This window comes from Procambarus clarkii, chromosome 58 (assembly GCF_040958095.1).
Source record: "Procambarus clarkii isolate CNS0578487 chromosome 58, FALCON_Pclarkii_2.0, whole genome shotgun sequence".
In the NCBI taxonomy this organism is placed as follows: Eukaryota; Metazoa; Arthropoda; class Malacostraca; order Decapoda; family Cambaridae; genus Procambarus; species Procambarus clarkii.
The window spans coordinates 19,425,077-19,447,576 of NC_091207.1; the positions used below are offsets into that span (position 1 = coordinate 19,425,077).

The 22,500-nt window shown below is 49.7% G+C and overlaps 2 protein-coding genes across 8 annotated transcripts in view; one reads left to right on the forward strand and one right to left on the reverse strand.

The window, feature by feature from the left end:
• Window positions 1-22,500, reverse strand: part of LOC123767948 (fat-like cadherin-related tumor suppressor homolog) — a 511,054-nt gene that overhangs the window by 308,136 nt on the left and 180,418 nt on the right. The window lies entirely within an intron of this gene.
• LOC123750415 (collagen alpha-1(XVI) chain-like) lies at window positions 13,963-19,540 on the forward strand. Its single transcript, XM_045732529.2, has 2 exons — window positions 13,963-14,685; window positions 19,256-19,540. Exons 1-2 carry the CDS (start codon window positions 13,963-13,965, stop codon window positions 19,538-19,540), a joined length of 1,008 nt encoding a protein of 335 aa, XP_045588485.2.

Genomic DNA, 22,500 nt, shown 5'->3' on the forward strand with positions numbered 1-22,500 from the left:
CTGTTACCTATCAGTAAATAGGTACCTGGGAGTTAGACAGCTGCTACGGGCTATCTTGAGATTATCTTGAGATGATTTCGGGCTTTGCGTCCCCCCCCCCCCACCCAACAGGCAACCAGCCCAGGAGAGTAACAGTATGCTACACACAACAGTTGGGTTGAATGACAGCAACGCATCACCTAGCGTGCTCTGGCTTTAAAATATATATATTTAAATGAAGTATTTAGGTATTGACAACAAATGCAACTGATCGCTGGATTGCAAATCATGAACGAAATGGTGTGATTCTTACATTATAATGATTAACTTTTCCGAGAATTTAGCGTTGGATTTCATTGTTTAATTGAGGCATTATAAAAGTTTGCAAGATTGCATGTTGCACAGTTTCGACCACAGCCAAGGCCACTTATGGCAATTTATGTGGCCATTTCCAAACTTTATGTTTATGAGAGAATAAATATTTGACTTTGCATCCCCAGGAGTATGCTGCTGCTGCAGGGGGTCGGTATGCTGCAACCCCCCCCCCCATCCCCCAAAACCCCACCCCCCACCCCCCCTGTCTTTCGGTCCACTGCCCCTGCCCCGTCTTTTCGTCCACTGCGTCGCATTGTGTACGGAATGGGGGCCAAACCGTTCAAAAATGCTACGTTTGGGTCAAAAATTAAATCATCGTTTTATTGCAAGTTGCTTGTGCAATGATGGGTTGCAATGATGAAATGATGAGTGCAATGAATGAGGGGGGGAGAGGGGAATGACCGGAGTTCGCACGCTTCTAAGTCGGACCAAACCGTTTCATTTCTTTACGGAGTGGCGAATCAAGAGAAGGGGTGTGTGTGTGTGTGCAAGACACCCCAGCCTCTCAACTGGCCTCTCCGTAACAAATGCAACTGTTTAGCCCAATTTAGTAACGAACACAAACCAAGCAACCCACCTAGATGCTATACAAGCCGATGCGTAAGAAAACGTCACTATTACGATGTTTTAATTTGAAATTTTTTATTTGTTTAAAGATTGATAGATTTCCATTTAAAGGCGACGTGTTGGGTGATAAGGAAGGGTCATACCTGGACCATACCTGGGGAGGGTTTCGGGAGGTTTTCGACGCCTGCCGAGTCAGGCCTGAGACCAGGCCGAGGGTAGATGTAGTTCACCGGATAACAATATCACTAGAGACTGTCAGGAGAGTGAGAGAGTGAGGGAGAGAGTGAGAGAGAGAGCTGGACAAGTTCCTGTCGGGGTTTACCGGTGCAGCCAGGCTGTGATATGGCTGTTTGCGAAGGCTCTGGAGACAATTTGCCTCACAGACCAGAACAATCATCAGGGAAGGCTAGCCACAGACCAGACAATCACCAGGGAAGGCTAGCCACAGACCAGACAATCACCAGGGAAGGCTGGCCACAGACCAGACAATCACCAGGGAAGGCTGACCACAGACCAGACAATCACCAGGGAAGGCTAGCCACAGACCAGACAATCACCAGGGAAGGCTAGCCACAGACCAGACAATCACCAGGGAAGGCTGGCCACAGACCAGACAATCACCAGGGAAGGCTGGCCACAGACCAGACAATCACCAGGGAAGGCTGGCCACAGACCAGACAATCACCAGGGAAGGCTAGCCACAGACCAGACAATCACCAGGGAAGGCTGGCCACAGACCAGACAATCACCAGGGAAGGCTGGCCACAGACCAGACAATCACCAGGAAAGGCTGGCCACAGACCAGACAATCACCAGGGAAGGCTGGCCACAGACCAGACAATCACCAGGGAAGGCTGACCACAGACCAGAACAATCACCAGGGAAGGCTGGCCACAGACCAGACAATCACCAGGGAAGGCTGGCCACAGACCAGAACAATCACCAGGGGAGGCTGACCACAGACCAGACAATCACCAGGGAAGGCTGGCCACAGACCAGACAATCACCAGGGAAGGCTGACCACAGACCAGAACAATCACCAGGGGAGGCTGACCACAGACCAGACAATCACCAGGGAAGGCTGGCCACAGATCAGACAATCACCAGGGAATACCTGATGAGTGAGTACCTCAAGGAATTGGCGATTCCTTCCCCCCCCCCCTAAGCAAAAACTTCCCTACACCTTGCCCCACACCCTCCTACACTAACTTCTAGCACGAAAGGGCTTCAATCCCATATTCTTGAACACTATCCTTGTGCTATCCCCTGCTCACAACAGTTTGGTGTATCCGTAGCTCGGGAAGTTAAGAGAGGCAAACAGGAACCCCCTAACTCCCCCATCCCCCCCCCCTCTTCCATAGCCCCCCCCCTCCCCTCCCGTGTAGGTAAATACCTCACTTCCTTTTTTGTCTCCTTCAAAACATAAGTATACACATCTTGGGGTATTCGCCCCCCCCCCCTCCCCCTTCCCCTTCTCCCCCCTCCCCCTTCTCCCTCTCCCCCTCCCCTTCCCCCTCCCCCCCACCCTCCTCCATGAGTGACAGGATGAACGGGCCAAAAAAAAAACACATACGAATCAACCCACTCGAATACAGTCTTGTTGTTGTTGTTGTTGCTTGGTCCACCTGCGCAAGACTCGGTTCTTTTTTTCTATTTTTTTTTGGGGGGGGGGACAGAAATAACAGTGGCGGAGACTGGTGAGGGACAGGCGCCGCGGCCGTCATAGTCTGGCGAACATCGACGCATTCCGTTCTTCCTGTTCCTCGTCGCGCGCTGGAATGGGGAATTCAGGAAAGGATCTCTCTGGCTTGGGCAAGAAATTTGGCCACGGGCCTGCTTGACGGTGTGTCTGCTTGGCCGCGGGCCTGCTTGGCCGAGGGCCTGCTCGGCCACGGGCCTGCTTGACGGTGTGTCTGCTTGGCCGCGGGCCTGCTTGGCCGAGGGCCTGCTCGGCCACGGGCCTGCTCGGCCACGGGCCTGCTCGGCCACGGGCCTGCTCGGCCACGGGCCTGCTCGGCCACGGGCCTGCTCGGCCACGGGCCTGCTCGCTCGGCCTAGACATGCCCGTCCTTTAGAATAGAAAAAGACGTCAAGACGATGGCTGTCTTGCCAGGCATTTGGACTGGAAGGGATCCAGCTAATGAGATGCAGGGTAGTTTGGGGGGCTCCGGGGATTACTAGGATGGAGGGAGGGCCACACACACAGGGAGGGAAGGAGTGCCTGAGGAAGGGAGGGAGAGGAGTGCCTAAGAGAAGGAGGGAGGGAGGGAAATGTCTCAGTGAGGGAGAGAGGGCTCAGGTTTGCCTAACCTGACACAAACTACTAGCCACGTCCAAAAAAAAAAACAAATAATAACAAAAAAAAAAAAGCATTGTTCTCGTATGTTTTAAAACTCAGTTTTATATATTTAATGCTGTCCGTACCTCGCTACGATGCGTAGCGAGGGGACCTCGTAGCCTGGTGGATAGCGCGCAGGACTCGTAATTCTATGGCGCGGGTTCGATTCCCGCACAAGGCAGAAACAAATGGGCAAAGTTTCTTTCACCCTGAATGCCCCTGTTACCTAGCAGTAAAATAGGTACCTAGGAGTTAGTCAGCTGTCACGGGCTGCTTCCTGGGGGTAGAGGCCTAGTCGAGGACCGGGCCGCGGGGACACTAAAGCCCCGAAATCATCTCAAGATAACCTCAAGATAACCATACACCAGACTGTAAGACTGACGTATGAACCATACACCAGACTGTAAGACTGATGTATGAACCATACACCAGACTGTAAGACTGACGCATGAACCATACACCAGACTGTAAGACTGACGCATGAACCATACACCAGACTGTAAGACTGACGTATGAACCATACACCAGACTGTAAGACTGACGTATGAACCATACACCAGACTGTAAGACTGACGTATGAACCATACACCAGACTGTAAGACTGACGTATGAACCATACACCAGACTGTAAGACTGATGTATGAACCATACACCAGACTGTAAGACTGACGTATGAACCATACACCAGACTGTAAGACTGATGTATGAACCATACACCAGACTGTAAGACTGACGTATGAACCATACACCAGACTGTAAGACTGACGTATGAACCATACACCAGACTGTAAGACTGATGTATGAACCATACACCAGACTGTAAGACTGATGTATGAACCATACACCAGACTGTAAGACTGACGTATGAACCATACACCAGACTGTAAGACTGACGTATAAACCATACACCAGACTGTAAGACTGACGTATGAACCATACACCAGACTGTAAGACTGACGTATGAACCATACACCAGACTGTAAGACTGATGTATGAACCATACACCAGACTGTAAGACTGATGTATGAACCATACACCAGACTGTAAGACTGACGTATGAACCATACACCAGACTGTAAGACTGACGTATAAACCATACACCAGACTGTTAGTCGCCAGCTGGGTCTAACAGCCTAGTTGACCAGATCACCGGTCCTCGGGTCCTCTTCAAGATTACCTCAAGGTAGGTCAATCTACCGTCCGAGTTGGCCTCAGTTATCCAGGCCTCCAGGGTAAGGATAGGTAAGGATAGGCATGAGACCAGCAACGCTGTGGAAGAGGGCCGGGGGGCTGCTAATATCCTGAGAGATAGGATTATTACCGTGGGATGACGGAAATAACTGTCCCTTGTGCAGATTCAGAGGCCCCTATCCTTCCTCTCTCTCTCTCTCTCTCTCTCTCTCTCTCTCTCTCTCTCTCTCTCTCTCTCTCTCTCTCTCTCTCTCTCTCTCTCGTGTGTGTGTGTGTGTTTGTCATCGCCTTGCTCCATCCTCAGACTCTATTAGACCATCAGTTAAGGTTTCTTCCTTCACGTCCCCACGTACTATCCACTTGAATATCTCCTATCCGCTGGATGGGGGAATATGTCTTCACTTACCTGGAAGCTGGTCCTCTTCTTGTGTCTATCCCCTGTGATCCATCCAGGCGTCTCCATCCGTTCTTGTGGATATATGTACTGTTATTTTTTGGTTCGGCCGACAGGCAATTCATCCGATAGTGAAGGCCTGTCGACGTTCGTTGATTCGTGTATCAGAAGGGTTAAGTTTAGGGCTGTACACACGTAGGGACACGTATGTGTGGGCCAGGAGACTATGCAGGGCGCCCCTTGCATAGGAATCTGTTAGTTTGTATCCTGTGGTGGGCACTGCTCCTTTAGGGGTTTGGGGTTGGTAGGTAGAGAAGCCTGTACGTGGGCGGCCGCTGGTGAGGGGGTTGGTTGGTTCCCAACACGACGAGGTCATTCAGGATGGTTGTCCTAGTTGTTTTTGGCGTGTGTGTGTGTGTATGTGTGTGTGTGTTGAGTTTTATTTAGCATGCAAAGAGTCTCCCGTGCTAGGATGCGTGGTTTGCACTACACACACACAAACACACACACATACATACACACACACAAACATACACATACAACACACACACACACACACACACACACACACACACACACACACACACACACACACACACACACACACACACACACACACACACACACACACAAGTAGTTAGTAAACAGTTGATTGACAGTTGAGAGGCGGGCCGAAAGAGCAAAGCTCAACCCTCGCAAACACAACTAGGTGAATACACACACACACACACACACACACACACACACACACACACACACACACACACACACACACATGCAAGGTGACGGAGAAGATTGTGAGGAAAAGGCTCGTAGAACATCTGGAGGAAAATAACTTGTAACATACACCACCAGCATGGGTTCAAAGATGGTAAATCGTACCTCACAGGCTCAATAGAATTCGATGACCAGGCGACAAAAATTAGGCAAGAAAGAGAAGGGTGGGCAGCCTGCATTTTCTTGGACTGTCAGAAAGCCTTTGGCACAGAACTTAATAAAAAAGACTTACAAAAGTTTGAGAATCAGGCAGGAGTAGAGATAAGGTCGGCCGAGCGGACAGCACGCTGGACTTGTGATCCTGTGGTCCTGGGTTCGATCCCAGGCGCCGGCGAGAAACAATGGGCAGAGTTTCTTTCACCCTATGCCCCTGTTACCTAGCAGTAAAATAGGTACCTGGGTGTTAGTCAGCTGTCACGGGCTGCTTCCTGGGGGTGGAGGTCTGGTCGAGGACCGGGCCGCGGGGACACTAAAAAGCCTCGAAATCATCTCAAGATAACCTCAAGATAACCTCAAGGTGCTCCAGTGGATAAGGGAGTATCTAAGCAACAGGAAACAGCGAGTAACTGTGATTACAGAAATATGATTAATTCATAAATGCTATTTACAGGATTATATATTTCATTTAAAATCATTACTCATGCCCAGTAAGGCTAGTATACCGATACAGTGAGATGAATACATGAATAAGAGAGATGTATAACCCACTTCTCGGTGTATATTATCCTGGACAATATTCACAGCTAAAGTATACTTGCTAGTTAATCAATAAGCTATTGCGGTGGCCTTAATAACCCTCCAGAGGTTGATTGGCTTTACACAGTAAACATAAGGCGTAACAACGTTTTATATACGTTATTGAAACGTTTTAATAATGGTTCAAAACGTTCATAACGTTTAAATAATGAAGAAAAGTTTAGATTTAATTATGCGTTTGCTGGATATATATATGCATAACACACTAGTGTGAGATGGAAGACCATCAGTGTACCAGCGAAAAGGAAATCAGTTCTACGAGGTTGTTGTGTCAGTGGTGCTGTCAAGCAGCTGACCTCGGGGGGGGGGATGAGATAAGGTCAAACAAGGGGGGTGAGAAGTGTCAACATTGTTGCTCCAAGTTTACCTTCCCAGTGAGCGTAGTGACCAAAAGTATGGCATTGGTTCGGTGTTAAATCAGTGTAATCGATGTTCAATCAGCGTTATAGACGGTGAACCAGGGTTCATTGCGCTGGGAATACCCAATTCACGGGTTCGAGCCCTCCTGCGGATTTTCCCATTGATATTTCACGTTAGTATGATTTCTCTCAATGTTGAAAATCTGCACTTATTTTCTAAGGCATCTGTGATTTTGCCATGATAGTTGAAGATGTCCACGGAACAACCGTGGACATCTTCAAGAGAAAACTAGATCATTTTCTCCAAGGAGTACCGGACCAACCGGGCTAGGGTGGATATGTGGGCCTGCGGGCCGCTCCAAGCAACAGCCTGGTGGACCAAGCTCTCACAACTCGAGCCTGGCCTCGGGCCGGGCTTGGAGAGTAGAAGAACTCCCAGAACACCATCAAGCAGGAGTAATGGTCATACTGGACCTTGTGGATCTCGGCACGGTTACGGCATTAATTGTTTTCCATAAAAGTAGAGATATGATTTCTAATGAGGGAGGTGCATACATGAGGTGAGGGTGTATACATGAGATGAGGGTGTATACATGAAGTGTAGGCGGGTGTAGACTGTATACACACCTAAGGCTGCACACCTGTATAAATCTATAGACGACCTATGGCACCTTTTTTTGCCATGTAAATGTTTGTGCACCTATTTCATATACATAAAAATACCCGTCGAGTAATTAATATATATATATATAACACAGAATCAACACCAATCACCATGTTTATACGTGAATGGGTTGCCGATGAGAATATTCCATGAATGAGTCCTAATTCCAGGCATGGCAATTAAGCCCTAAAGAATTGGTGGTAATAATCATGATTTGAATTAATAGCATAGACTCATTACTCTTTGCAAATGTAATATTCATCGATTTGAATAACACTAAAAATGATTTTAGCGTTAATGCACGTTATTGGTACTGCTGTGGCTATTGCGGTGACGGGTGAATAGTGACGGGTGGATAGTGACGGGTGGATGGTGACAAGTGGATGTGACGGGTGGAGATGACAGGGTGGATGGTACACCAACCCGTCAACTCAACTAATAGGTCAAGTTTCGTACGTTATGGGGTAACCAACGCAGGAAATGCAGACTGCTTTGAAAAAAAAAAAAGTTGATTCTCGCAAACATACATCAAGATTTCATACATCAAACATCAAACAAACTTCATACAGCAAACAAACATACATCAAGATTTACTTTGCGTCAGACCTGATAATTTAGTAGGATGGTTCGTTCATTTCTGCTTGAGTTAGGAGGATGGATTTTGGACGCAGTGGCAGTAAGGAAGAGCCGGGTGGTGAATGAGATGGTGAATGAGGCGTCAAAGAGTGGTGAGTAAATAGTGAGGTACAATTATTGGCGAATGATGAGTTCAATTCTAATTTCCTAATTGTATATCATGATTGTGCATGAGTGAATAAATGTATGTGTAATTTATTTGAAAATTGACACAGAATGCGATCACAAAATGCAAGAAAATCTACAGTGAAATGGGAAAATAGGTTTACCAATTTCGCTTCACTATAGAGATCTCGTCACATACAAGTAAGTATAGATCCAAACGCCTCAGGCAATGGTGCACGGATAGGTACCTCAACCCCGTACCTTTCCTCCCTGTGACACCTCCTCAACCAGGTACCTTTCCCTCTTCTATGCCACTTCCTCAACCTGGGTAAATACTGGTTTGTGTGATCTCTGGAATGTGTGTATACGAATGAGATATATAGAGATATATAGACATATATGTGAATGAGTTTGTGTAGGTGTAAATAGAAGCTGCTGTTTATGGCTCAATTGACCTTCAAGAGTTTACCTAATTCGTATGTTTTTTGTTGTCTTTCCAGGTAACGTGTTCCGACAGGTGTTTTAGCGAGGCCCGACAGGTGTTGTTGGTGTACGAGGCGACGGTTACAGAGCTGAGTATTTGTCTTGCCTTGTATTTTGTTCTGTATTTGGCGCCGCTGTATTGTTTTAGTGGTCGTGGAGGATGGCAATCCATCTGGGATGGTGTTTGTGTATGTTGGGGATCAGGCGAGAATAACTGTTCATACACATGCGCGCGTACACACGCATGCAAACACACGCACGCACACACACACACACACACTAACATCCACTTCCTGTACCAGCCGGACCTGCGCTTTGGTCCCCCTCTTCACCACTTTATCCCCACAACTGACCACTTTGGCCCTGCGTGGGACGGTTGGCACTCCTGTCTCCCCCCACCGCTCTTCTGCCCCCCCCCCCCACCCCCTGGTCCCTCAGAGAGCCGGGGGGGGGGAGGGGGGGGAGGGGGGGGCAGAAGGGCCTCTTGTGGGTGTGTTCCAAAGTGTGGAACTGCTGGGGTGCCTCTGGCTGGTGTGTGTAGTTCAGGTGTGTTCCGGAGGGCCCAGTACAGGTGTGTTTCGTGTACAGGTGTGTCCTCTACTGGGACTTGGTGCAAGTGTAGATATGTGTCATGTGTCACAGCTGTGGCCCGTGTACCCAGGCTGTGTTGTATGTGGTAATTCACTATCTGGAGGTCCGCTTAGACGGTGTCCGGTCAGGTGGCCTCCGTCAGCTGGGTACAAAGTCACATAAACAAATCCACAAGGGCCGTGACGAGGATTCGAACCTGCGTCCAAGAGCATCCCAGACGCTGCCTTAATCGACTGAGCTACGACATGGTCAAAAGAGTTGAAACCAGAAGTTCTACTGAACTTACTTGGATCTTAATACTTCTGATTTCAACTCCTTTTTTTTTTTGACCATGTCGTAGCTCAGTCGATTAAGGCAGCGTCTGGGATGCTCTCGGACGTAGGTTCGAATCCTCGTCACGGCCCTTGTGGATTTTTTCATTTGATGCATCACGCTATTGTGATTTCTGTGTGTAACTAAGTTACTTGTTTGTCCCAACAGCTGTTTATCTTTTAATTAGGTCTAGAGTTGGCCTTGGAAAGAGTTAAATTACCTAGGGCTTAAAGAGGCCTAAAACCTCCCCTCCCCTCCCCCCCCACCCCCGAAAAAAAATTTAGGTTTTAGGTCTAAAAACCAAAAACCGGTTTCACTAATACAAACCTAACTAAGCCTAAAAGTGTCCTGAATTAAGAGTGTTACATCTGAGATGTATTAACTATGGCTGGGGAAGATGTATGATTTATTTATGTTGTATTTTGTATATATTTACGCCTCTCTCTGGACTTCTTATCCAGAAAATACTTTGTAAATAGCACTATACCAGGTGGTATAGTTTGTGTGAAATTGTCGTTTGAATAATGCCTGGAGTTTACCTGGAGAGGATTTCGGGAGTTGTTCTACTCTCTAATGGTATGGATTATACTAATGGATACTTCTATTATAATGGTAATTACACGTTGTATGGTAATTACACGTTCCATACAATTACCATAGTTGTAATTACTCATTACCACATGGTGGAGTATGTGGCGTGACCAGTGCCACATGGTGTGGGGAGTGGCGTGACCAGTGCCACATGGTGTGGGGAGTGGCGTGACCAGTGCCACATGGTGTGGGGAGTGGCGTGACCAGTGCCACATGGTGGAGTATGTGGCGTGACCAGTGCCACATGGTGGAGTATGTGGCGTGACCAGTGCCACATGGTGTGGGGTGTGGCGTGACCAGTGCCACATGGTGGAGTATGTGGCGTGACCAGTGCCACATGGTGTGGGGTGTGGCGTGACCAGTGCCACATGGTGGAGTATGTGGCGTGACCAGTGCCACATGGTGGAGTATGTGGCGTGACCAGTGCCACATGGTGGAGTATGTGGCGTGACCAGTGCCACATGGTGTGAGGAGTGACGTGACCAGTGCCACATGGTGTGAGGAGTGACGTGACCAGTGCCACATATATGCCCGGATGAGTCTAATCGCTTTCAATAAGCGCAAGGCATTCTCCCACGGGTGCCAGGTCATGTCTGCGGCTTGTGGACGTGCCCAGGGTGCCATAGTCTGCTTGTGGACGTGCCCGGGGTGCCATAGTCTGCCTGCTTGTGGACGTGCCCAGGGTGCCATAGTCTGCCTGCTTGTGGACGTGCCCTAGGTGCCATAGTCTGCCTGCTTGTGGACATGCCCGGGGTGCCATAGTCTGCTTGCTTGTGGACGTTCCCAGGGTGCCATAGTCTGCTTGTGGACGTGCCCAGGGTGCCATTGTCTGCTTGTGGACGTGCCCAGGGTGCCATAGTCTGCTTGTGGACGTGCCCAGGGGTGCCATAGTCTGCTTGCTTGTGGACGTGCCCGGGGTGCCATAGTCTGCCTGCTTGTGGACGTGCCTGGGGTGCCATAGTCTGCTTGCTTGTGGACGTGCCCGGGGTGCCATAGTCTGCCTGCTTGTGGACGTGCCCAGGGTGCCATAGTCTGCTTGCTTGTGGACGTGCCCAGGGTGCCATAGTCTGCTTGCTTGTGGACGTGCCCAGGGTGCCATAGTCTGCTTGCTTGTGGACGTGCCCAGGGTGCCATAGTCTGCCTGCTTGTGGACGTGCCCAGGGTGCCATAGTCTGCTTGCTTGTGGACGTGCCCAGGGTGCCATAATCTGCTTGCTTGTGGACGTGCCCAGGGTGCCATAGTCTGCTTGCTTGTGGACGTGCCCAGGGTGCCATAGTCTGCCTGCTTGTAGACGTGCCCAGGGTGCCATAGTCTCCCTGCTTGTGGACGTGCCCAGGGTGCCATAATTTGCTTCCTTGTGGACGTGCCCAGGGTGCCATAGTCTGCTTGTGGACGTGCCCTGGGTGCCATAGTCTGCCTGCTTGTGGACGTGCCCTGGGTGCCATAGTCTGCCTGCATGTGGACGTGCCCTAGGTGCCATAGTCTGCCTGCTTGTGGACGTGCCCGGGGTGCCATAGTCTGCTTGCTTGTGGACGTGCCCAGGGTGCCATAGTCTGCCTGCTTGTGGACGTGCCCAGGGTGCCATAGTCTGCCTGCTTGTGGACGTGCCCGGGGTGCCATAGTCTGCTTGTGGACGTACCCAGGGTGCCATAGTCTGCTTGTGGACGTGCCCAGGGTGCCATAGTCTGCTTGTGGACGTGCCCAGGGTGCCATAGTCTGCCTGCTTGTGGACGTGCCCAGGGTGCCATAGTCTGCCTGCATGTGAACGTGCCCAGGGTGCCATAGTCTGCTTGTGGACGTGCCCAGGGTGCCATAGTCTGCTTGTGGACGTGCCCAGGGTGCCATAGTCTGCCTGCTTGTGGACGTGCCCAGGGTGCCATAGTCTGCTTGTGGACGTGCCCAGGGTGCCATAGTCTGCTTGTGGACGTGCCCAGGGTGCCATAGTCTGCTTGTGGACGTGCCCAGGGTGCCATAGTCTGCCTGCTTGTGGACGTGCCCAGGGTGCCATAGTCTGCCTGCTTGTGGACGTGCCCAGGGTGCCATAGTCTGCCTGCTTGTGGACGTGCCCTGGGTGCCATAGTCTGCTTGTGGACGTGCCCAGGGTGCCATAGTCTGCCTGCTTGTGGACGTGCCCAGGGTGCCATAGTCTGCCTGCTTGTGGACGTGCCCAGGGTGCCATAGTCTGCTTGTGGACGTGCCCAGGGTGCCATAGTCTGCCTGCTTGTGGACGTGCCCAGGGTGCCATAGTCTGCTTGTGGACGTGCCCAGGGTGCCATAGTCTGCCTGCTTGTGGACGTGCCCAGGGTGCCATAGTCTGCTTGTGGACGTGCCCAGGGTGCCATAGTCTGCCTGCTTTTGGACGTGCCTAGGGTGCCATAGTCTGCTTGTGGACGTGCCCAGGGTGCCATAGTCTGCCTGCTTGTGGACGTACCCAGGGTGCCATAGTCTGCCTGCATGTGGACGTGCCCAGGGTGCCATAGTCTGCTTCCTTGTGGACGTGCCCGGGGTGCCATAGTCTGCCTGCTTGTGGACGTGCCCAGGGTGCCATAGTCTGCCTGCTTGTGGACGTGCCCGGGGTGCCATAGTCTGCCTGCTTGTGGACGTGCCCAGGGGTGCCATAGTCTGCACAGTTGCCATCACTCATCTCCCTCTAAAATCTTCAACTTTGAGCTGATTTTTGAGTGAGTAAGCAAGTGGCTCGGGGCACCATTCCTTCCCTCCGTCCCACCCCAAATCCTTATCCTGACCTCTTCCCAGTGCTATATAGTCAATGACTTCGCGCTTCTGATAAGTTGACCAGACCACACACTAGAAGGTGAAGGGACGACGACGTTTCGGTCCGTCCTGGACCATTCTCAAGTCACAATCGATTTGAGAATGGTCCAGGACGGGCCGAAACGTCGTCGTCCCTTCACCTTCTAGTGTGTGGTCTGGTCAACTTACTTTAGCCACGTTATTGTGACTCATCGCCTGCTTCTCCTGATAATTCCTTCCTTCCTCCACTCTCCGCTTCTCATTCTTCAAAGTGAGATACGGGGGAACACGAGGACACAGAGATAAGCTGGAAACGCAAACGACCAGAAGGAATGTAGGGGAAAATACTGGTCTTCTATACGAGAAGGACTCGAAGAAGAAGTGTTGGAAGCCACCTCCATCCACAATTTTTTAAGGCCAGATTCAACAAAGAATTCGGAATGTTGGAATAGTTCAATTGTAACGTAACAGGTAAAGAACATGGCTGGTCGGCGGGGGCGTAAAGATCTACTCTTCACTTCCGCCCTAGACACTGATAGGTAGATACAGAGAGGTAGATACTGTGAGGAAGATACTGAGAGGTAGACACTCCTCCGTTTTCTCTTTCGCCTTCTCCTCCGTCTTCTTCACCGCAGCCGCTGCCAGATCCATTGGAGACTCACGTTGAGATGATCTGTGGTAATACCCAGGCGAGGCCGTAGTTACTTATCCTAAATACACTTACTGACACGGTCGTCCTGCGGTTACACACACGGAGTTACATGGACCTCGCAGATATAAGTTGGGAAGGGGAGCTTGGTAACGCTAGTTTCCACAAATCAGTGCCCCGAGGGAACTGGCACAGTGGCACTAGACATGTGTAATAAGGTGCCGCCGGGCTTGGGGAGTAGAAGGACTCCTAGAACCCCTCTTCAAATACAATCCAAGTTCCTTCATCGTTGTCTTATTGTTTCCGACCAGTTTATTGTGGTCGGCGATCACCGACAGTTTCCATGCTACCGAAGGCTTCCTTGGACGCCCAATACTGCTCCGTCCACTGAGGAAGAGCTCATGGTGCCTGGATACTGGGTGATGTATCTGGAAGATCAGCATGTGGAAGGATACTGTTCTAGGGAAGGTTATTCAGGGTGGATCTAGCAGGGTCTTGCAAAGAGGGTCTTCCAGGAAGGGCCATCCAGGGACGGTGTTCCAGGAAGGGCCATCCAGGGACGGTCTTCCAGGAAGGGCCATCCAGGGACGGTCTTCCAGGAAGGGCCATCCAGGGAGGCTCTTCCAGGAAGGGCCATCCAGGGACGGTCTTCCAGGAAGGGCCATCCAGGGACGGTCTTCCAGGAAGGGCCATCCAGGGAGGCTCTTCCAGGAAGGGCCATACAGGGACGGTCTTCGAGGAAGGGCCATCCAGGGAGAGTCTTCCAGGAAAGGCCATCCAGAGAGGGTCTTCCAGGAAGGGCCATCCAGGGAGGCTCTTCCAGGAAGGGCCATCCAGGGAGGCTCTTCCAGGAAGGGCCATCCAGGGAGGCTCTTCCAGGAAGGGCCATCCAGGGAGGCTCTTCCAGGAAGGGCCATCCAGGGAGGCTCTTCCAGGAAGGGCCATCCAGGGAGGCTCTTCCAGGAAGGGCCATCCAGGGAGGGTCTTCCAGGAAGGACCATCCAGGGAGGCTCTTCCAGGAAGGGCCATACAGAGACGGTCTTCCAGGAAGGGCCATCCAGGGAGGCTCTTCCAGGAAGGGCCATACAGAGACTGTCTTCCAGGAAGGGCCATCCAGGGAGGCTCTTCCAGGAAGGGCCATCCAGGGAGACTCTTCCAATGAGAGTCTTTCATGGATGGTCTTCCAGGGAAGGTTTTATCCCTGGAACTGGAACATCTGCTAAACTTTAAGTGTGACCATCCGAATGACCAAGTTTTCATATTGTATTTTTTACCTAACCTCGTGTTTTCCTCTTCTATAAATCTTGATTTTCTTGTTTAGTTTGAATGGATAATATTTCGAATTGTTGATTTCATTTTATTACGACGTGGCATTTGATTTAATTCGTGCAGGCATATATATGTATATATATGACCTTTATATCTTTTCCTGTCAGGATTTTTAACCGGCTTTTGTTTAAAAAAAATGATAGTGAAGATACCCAATATTCCAGCAAGATTTGGCCAATTCTTATTTGCTTTCCAATAACAACCAATTTTGTTTTCATTTTTTTGGGCGACGTGATGTAAATTTTGATGTACTTGTTGTATACCTGACATTCCTCCATAAGGCAGATCTTAGCTGGTTCCAGTGTTCCTGAAAGCAATATATATGACACTATAATCATTCTCCCACCACTCACTGAATGGTTTTGGAGGACAAAACAAAATAAATATATTTCTTCAGATATGACCCAATATGACTGCAGTATAATCAGGAAGCAGAGATAGTGTAGTGGTGGTGTTACAGGCATGTGTGAATAACTTAAACCAAAGTAAGTTATTTGAGCTCAGGGTTACCTTAAAGTTACCTTGAAGTTAGTTACCTTGAAGTTAGTTACCTTGAAGTTAGGGTACCCTAACCTACCCTATTATTGCTTGCCGATTAGTATGGTATCAGACGTACACACAAATACTTTTATGACACAGGTATACTGTATAGACAATTTGCAAGAGACATGCAGATAATTCAACCAAAAATTACAGTCTTGGTGCAAAATTCTTATATCTCTCAAGAATATCATCAACCTTTCCGTTGGATTGCACTGGGTGTAGTGTTGTAAATTGGACAGTACTTAATGTACTGTCCAATGTATTGAATGAGCTGTCTTAATGTATTTATCCATATATATATAAAGGACAGGACATCATGTGTGGACAGTATTTAGACAGGGGCCGGACAGCATGGCCCTGGAGGGGGGGAGGGGGGGGGACACTCAAGCAGCACACAGGAGACCTTGGAGATAATCAACAATGACACTGGCCTCCTAGACCAAAAAACACTACAGGGAGCGTGTTTACGTGCGTGTGTTTGTTTAAGGGAGTGTGGGCGTGTGTGTTTGTGTGTGTGTGAGAGTGGACTTGTGTTTGTGTCGGCGTGTTTATTTAGAGAGAGAGAGAGAGAGGAGGTGGGTGGTATGGGTTTGTGTGAGTGGGTGTGTGTTTGTGTGAATGTGGGCGTGTTTGTATGTGAGTGGGCGTGTGTTTGTATGTGAGTGTGTCTACCAAATTGTGTTTGCAGGGATTTTGAGCTTCATATGTTTGGTCCCGCCTCGATTTATCCTGTGTCCCCCTGTCCTAAATAGTTCTCACTTCCACGGAGAATTTCGGATGTAGGAATCATGTCTTCCCTAACGCTTCTGTCTCCCTACGACATGAGGTTCAGTTCATGTAGCCTTTCCTCAAAGCCGTCTACAACTTCGTCTTCATGCTTGACTAGATATAGACTCCAGACTGGAGCCGCATACTATAGGATTGGTCTGACATACGTATACAAGGTTCTGAGGTATTAAATAAATAATATATATATATATATATATATATATATATATATATATATATATATATATATATATATATATATATATAAGCAATTCTGAGGTTATCAATTCAGCGTATATGCCGCTGATGATATCTTTTTGATGTGGGCTTCAGGTTCGGTGTGATATCAACTCCTATTTGGTATCTAGTGTCCAGCCTCTTGCTCTCTACGCCTGCTATCATGTGTGTGTGTGAGTGTGGGCGTGCGTGAGTGGTGGCGTGTTTGTGTGGGCGTGGGAGGTGTCAGAAGCCACAGCACACATGCTCTGTCGATACCAGAGATAACAAGCGGTGACACAGAGTGTCAGGGTGACACAGTGTGTCAGGGTGACACAGAGTGGTGCCCGCCCTGACAAATCTGCCGCCAGCCAAACACCTCAATATTACTGTTGCTGCCTCATGCTGCCTGCCTCCTGTTTCCTGTTGAGAACCTCCTGTTTCCTGCTGCGAGGCTCCTGTTTCCTGCTGCAAGGCTCCTGTTTCCTGTTGCGATGCTCCTGTTTCCTGTTGAGAGCCTCCTGTTTCCTGCTGCGAGCCTCCTGTTTCCTGCTGCGAGGCTCCTGTTTCCAGTTGAGAGCCTCCTGTTTCCTGTTGGGAGGCTCCTGTTTCCTGCTGGGAGGCTCCTGTTTCCTGCTGCCAGGCTCCCGTTTCCTGCGACGTGGTTAGCCAAGAGGAATTTTGTTTTCCTACTCACCAAGCAGTAAGCCAGGACACTAGTGTCGGTGTCATCCTGGGAAAGAACAGTAGTCACCTTGATAGGCATAACCACAGGCTTCCTGTCCCCCCCCCCCTAACAAGGCGATTATTACGTATTGTATAAGCTTGCTAATGGACCAGTGATAATTACCTGATAATCAGGACAATATATTTACCATCGCTGATGACAGCTTTCGTCTCGAATCAAAATATCACACAAATGTGTATTTTGTTATTTTTGTAATTTTAAAAATTTGTTCAACAGCCTCCTTACCTTGAGGTGCTTCCGGGGCTTAGTGTCCCCGCGGCCCGGTCGTCGACCAGGCCTCCTGGTTGCTGGACTGATCAACCAGGCTGTTAGACGCGGCTGCTCGCAGCCTGACGTATGAGTCACAGCCTGGTTGATCAGGTATCCTTTGGAGGTGTTTATCCAGTTCTCTCTTGAACACTGTGAGGGGTCGGCCAGTTATGTCCCTTATGTGTAGTGGAAGCGTGTTGAACAGTCTCGGGCCTCTGATGTTGATAGTTCTCTCTTGAACACTGTGAGGGGTCGGCCAGTTATGCCCCTTATGTGTAGTGGAAGCGTGTTGAACAGTCTCGGGCCTCTGATGTTGATAGTTCTCTCTTGAACACTGTGAGGGGTCGGCCAGTTATGCCCCTTATGTGTAGTGGAAGCGTGTTGAACAGTCTCGGGTCTCTGATGTTGATAGTTCTCTCTTGAACACTGTGAGGGGTCGGCCAGTTATGCCCCTTATGTGTAGTGGAAGCGTGTTGAACAGTCTCGGGCCTCTGATGTTGATATTCTCTCTTGAACACTGTGAGGGGTCGGCCAGTTATGCCCCTTATGTGTAGTGGAAGCGTGTTGAACAGTCTCGGGCCTCTGATGTTGATATTCTCTCTCAGAGTACCAGTTGCCTCGGAGACAGGAGTATACACGATAAAGATGGGATAGAGGAATGTGAGAAGAAGAAGGAGGAGGAAATGATGTACAAGAGAAAGGGGGTTTGGGGAGTGGAGGATGGTTGGGGGGAGGAGGTAGGGGTTGTTGTTGTTGTTAGTGGGGTGACAAGAGGAGCTGGAGGCTGTGTTGGAGTGGTTGGGATGTGGATTTGCTATTTGTGGCTCCGAGGATCGAGCTGTTAGCTCTTGGACTCCGCCTCTCTAACCATCGGTTGTCTAATGTACTGATTGCCGATCTGTTTTTCTTACATATACATTTTCTACATATCTTTCTACATATATATATATATATATATATATATATATATATATATATATATATATATATATATATATATATATATATATATATATTTTCTCTAACGAACACACACACACACACACATATAGGTGGGAATTATGGTTTTTCGGTGGTAAAGAAACTGGAGAGGCACAAGTGGAGGAAAAAAGCTCAGAAATATGTATGAAAGCTCAGAAAGCGCAAAGCCAGGGTAGGTTGATATGGGAGAGAAGCTGTCACCCATGCAGCAGGTCCAATACCCCTCCAGAACCACAGACTAGGCCGGACTATACAGCTTGGTTTAAAGTGAAGCTGCTTCTTTATAGCGGTGGTTACTTGATCCTCTTTGCCGAAGGCTGTTTTTTTTTTTTTGTTTTTTTTTGCTTTATTTATTCTATCATTTAAGTGAATGTTAATTATAGTGACCTGAGAGTTTTTATTATTATTATTATTATTATTATTTTCAACCACAGACGTGGCTACACATTTACAATGCTAACCAGCACATATACATGATATGAGAGTATATGGAGAATTGAGCTGGGGTATGTAGCGAGGGAGAGGATGGGGTGGGAGGGGGGGGAGTGCTGTGTACGGGAGCGCCTGGTGGGTAAGGGTGGGGGGAGGGAGGGGGCGCAAGGAAGGTCAAAGGTAGGATGAGTTAAATGGAGAATAAAGGTGGGGGGTGGGGGGTGGAGGGTAGGGTAAGGGAGGGAGAGGGGTTTTGAATGAAGGGAGGGGAAAGGGGTGAGGAAGGGAGAGGGAGGGAGATAAAATTAAGGGAGGAGTGGGCGACCTTGCCAATTGTGACGTGTCGGTGAAATTAACACTCTACTGGAGGCTGGGAACATCCTGGCTATCGTAATGGGGGGGGGGGTGAGATAGCAGTGGCAGCAAACAAGCAATAGTCAAAGTAGACAGCATAACAAAGTGGACAAGATAGCAGTCAAAGTAGCCAAGATAAAAGTCAAAGTGGACAAGATAAAAGTCAAAGTGGACAAGATAAAAGTCAAAGTGGACAAGTTAAAAGTCAAAGTGGACAAGATAAAAGTCAAAGTGGACAAGAAAAAAGTCAAAGTGGACAAGATAAAAGTCAAAGTAGACAAGATAACAGTCAAAGTAGCCAAGATAACAGTCAAAGTAGACAAGATAACAGTCAAAGTGGACAAGATAACAGTCAAAGTAGAAAAGATAACAGTCAAAGCAGACAGCATAACAAAGTAGGCAAGATAGCAGTCAAGGTAGACAAGATAACGGCTTTAGTATCCCCGATAACAGTCACAGTAGACTGGATAACATTCAAAGTAGACAAAATAATAGTCAAAGTAGACAAGCTAACAATCAAAGTAAACCAGATAACAAAGTAGAAAAGATAACCGATAAAGTAGACATCATAACACAGTAGAAAGCTACCATTCAAAACAGACAAGATAGCATAAAGTAGACAAGACAACATTCAAAGTAAACATAAGTCAGGGCAGACAATATGTAAGTCAGAGCAGACCATATATAAGTCAGAGCAGACAATATATACCAGTCAGAGCAAACGATATATATATAGCACTCAGAGCAGACAATATATAGCACTCAGAGCAGACAATATATATATAGCACTCAGAGCAGACAATATATAGCACTCAGAGCAGACAATATATAACACTCAGAGCAGACAATATATAACACTCAGAGCAGACAATATATAACACTCAGAGCAGACAATATGTATAGCACTCAGAGCAGACAATATATATAACACTCAGAGCAGACAATATATATAACACTCAGAGCAGACAATATATAACACTCAGAGCAGACAATATAGAACACTCAGAGCAGACAATATATAACACTCAGAGCAGACAATATATAACACTCAGAGCAGACAATATATAGAACACTCAGAGCAGACAATATATAACACTCAGAGCAGACAATATATAACACTCAGAGCAGACAATATAGAACACTCAGAGCAGACAATATAGAACACTCAGAGCAGACAATATAGAACACTCAGAGCAGATAATATAGAACACTCAGAGCAGACAATATAGAACACTCAGAGCAAACAAAATATAACACAGAGCAGACAATATATAGCACTCAGAGCAGATTATATATAACTTTGCCCTTAGGGGGGGAAGGGAGGGGGGGAATGTGACATTAAGAGACCAAGGGAAGGGGGGGTTGGGGTTGGGGTTGGGGTTGGGGTTGGGGGGGTGGACGGTATGTGTTCAGCCCAGCTGGAGATATTACATGCTTGGTGAAGAATGCAGTTCTTCTTGGGAGTGTCTTCCACGTATCCAGTAATTCTTTCCTGGTCACAGGGAGTTTGGCCCTGAGCGTGGAGGAGAGGGGGGGGGGCTTACGATCTTAGGTCCCAGTGACCTTAAGATCAAGGCGATCTTGGGCCACCCAGAGGCCACCGGGTCTAAGAGCATCTTTCGACCTGGAAACCAAAGGAGTATAGGACTCAGAGGACAGGAAAGACACACGGGGGCCATAGGATCTATAGGACCCCAGGGGACCACGGACCCAGGGGACCACAGGACCCAGGGGACCACAGGACCCAGGGGACCACAGGACCCAGGGGACCACAGGACCCAGGGGACCACAGGACCCAGGGGACCACAAGACCCAGGGGACCACAGGAGCCAGGGGACCACAAGACCCAGGGGACCACAGGAACCAGGGGACCACAGGACCCAGGGGACCACAAGACCCAGGGGACCACAGGACCCAGGGGACCACAGGACCCAGGGGACCCACAGGACCCAGGGGACCACAGGAGAAAGGGGACCACAGGACCCAGGGGACCACAAGACCCAGGGGACCACAGGAGCCAGGGGACCACAGGACCCAGGGAACCACAGGACCCAGGGGACCCACAGGACCCAGGGGACCCACAGGACCCAGGGGACCACAGGACCCAGGGGACCACAGGAGCCAGGGGACCACAGGACCCAGGGGACCACAGGACCCAGGGGACCCACAGGACCCAGGGGACCCACAGGACCCAGGGGACCACAGGACCCAGGGGACCACAGGAGCCAGGGGACCACAGGACCCAGGGGACCACAGGACCCAGGGGACCACAGGACCCAAGGGACCACAGGACCCAAGGGACCACAGGACCCAGGGGACCCACAGGAGCCAGGGGACCACGGACCCAGGGGACCACAGGACCCAGGGGACCACAGGAGCCAGGGGACCACAGGAGCCAGGGGACCACAGGACCCAAGGGACCACAGGACCCAGGGGACCACAGGACTCAGGGTACCACAGGACCCAGGGGACCACAGGACCCAGGGGACCACAGGACCCAGGGGACCACAGGACCCAGGGGACCCAAGGACCCAGGGGACCACAGGACCCAGGGGACCACAGGACCCAGGGGACCACAGGACCCAGGGGACCACAGGACTCAGGGGACCACAGGACCCAGGGGACCACAGGACCCAGGGGACCACAGGACCCAGGGGACCACAGGACTCAGGGCACCACAGGACCCAGGGGACCACAGGACCCAGGGGACCACAGGACCCAGGGGACCACAGGAGCCAGAAGGTCATAGGACCCGGGGAGCTGGCAGCTAGCATGAATAGATCAGTTGTGTTTCAAAACGACGCTCGTCAAGCATTTAATTGGTCATGCCGGGGCAAAAATACTGATGAGGTATGCGCTGGGTAGGTAGGAGGGTGGCCGTGGGCGTAGGTGGGCGTGGGTGGGTGGCCGTGGGCGGGCGTGGGTGGGGGGCAAGTGGTGAGTGTTCAGGCTGTGGTGTACGTGTCGGAAGGAGAGAGAGAGAGAGAGAGAGAGAGAGAGAGAGAGAGAGAGAGAGAGAGAGAGAGAGAGAGAGAGAGAGAGAGAGAGAGAGAGAGAGAGGAGACAGAGAGAGAGAGAGAGAGAAGTAATCCTTGCCTTTGATATCCAACAAGTTCGTACATACCATGGCTAACTCTCTCATCTTTTCACTGTTCCATCTCACTACCATAGTGCTCCCTTTCCACGGCCTCGGTCCCTCCATCCCACCATACCGACCGTTCCATTACGACGCCATTCTGCGACGGAGAGACGGTGGCGCCCTCGCCAAGGTCTCCACAGAACTAGTGTAGGCTCTTGATTGTGTCCAAAGAGGCAGTTGTGGCTGGGATTACTGCTCTTGTTGAGAGATCCTCATGCAG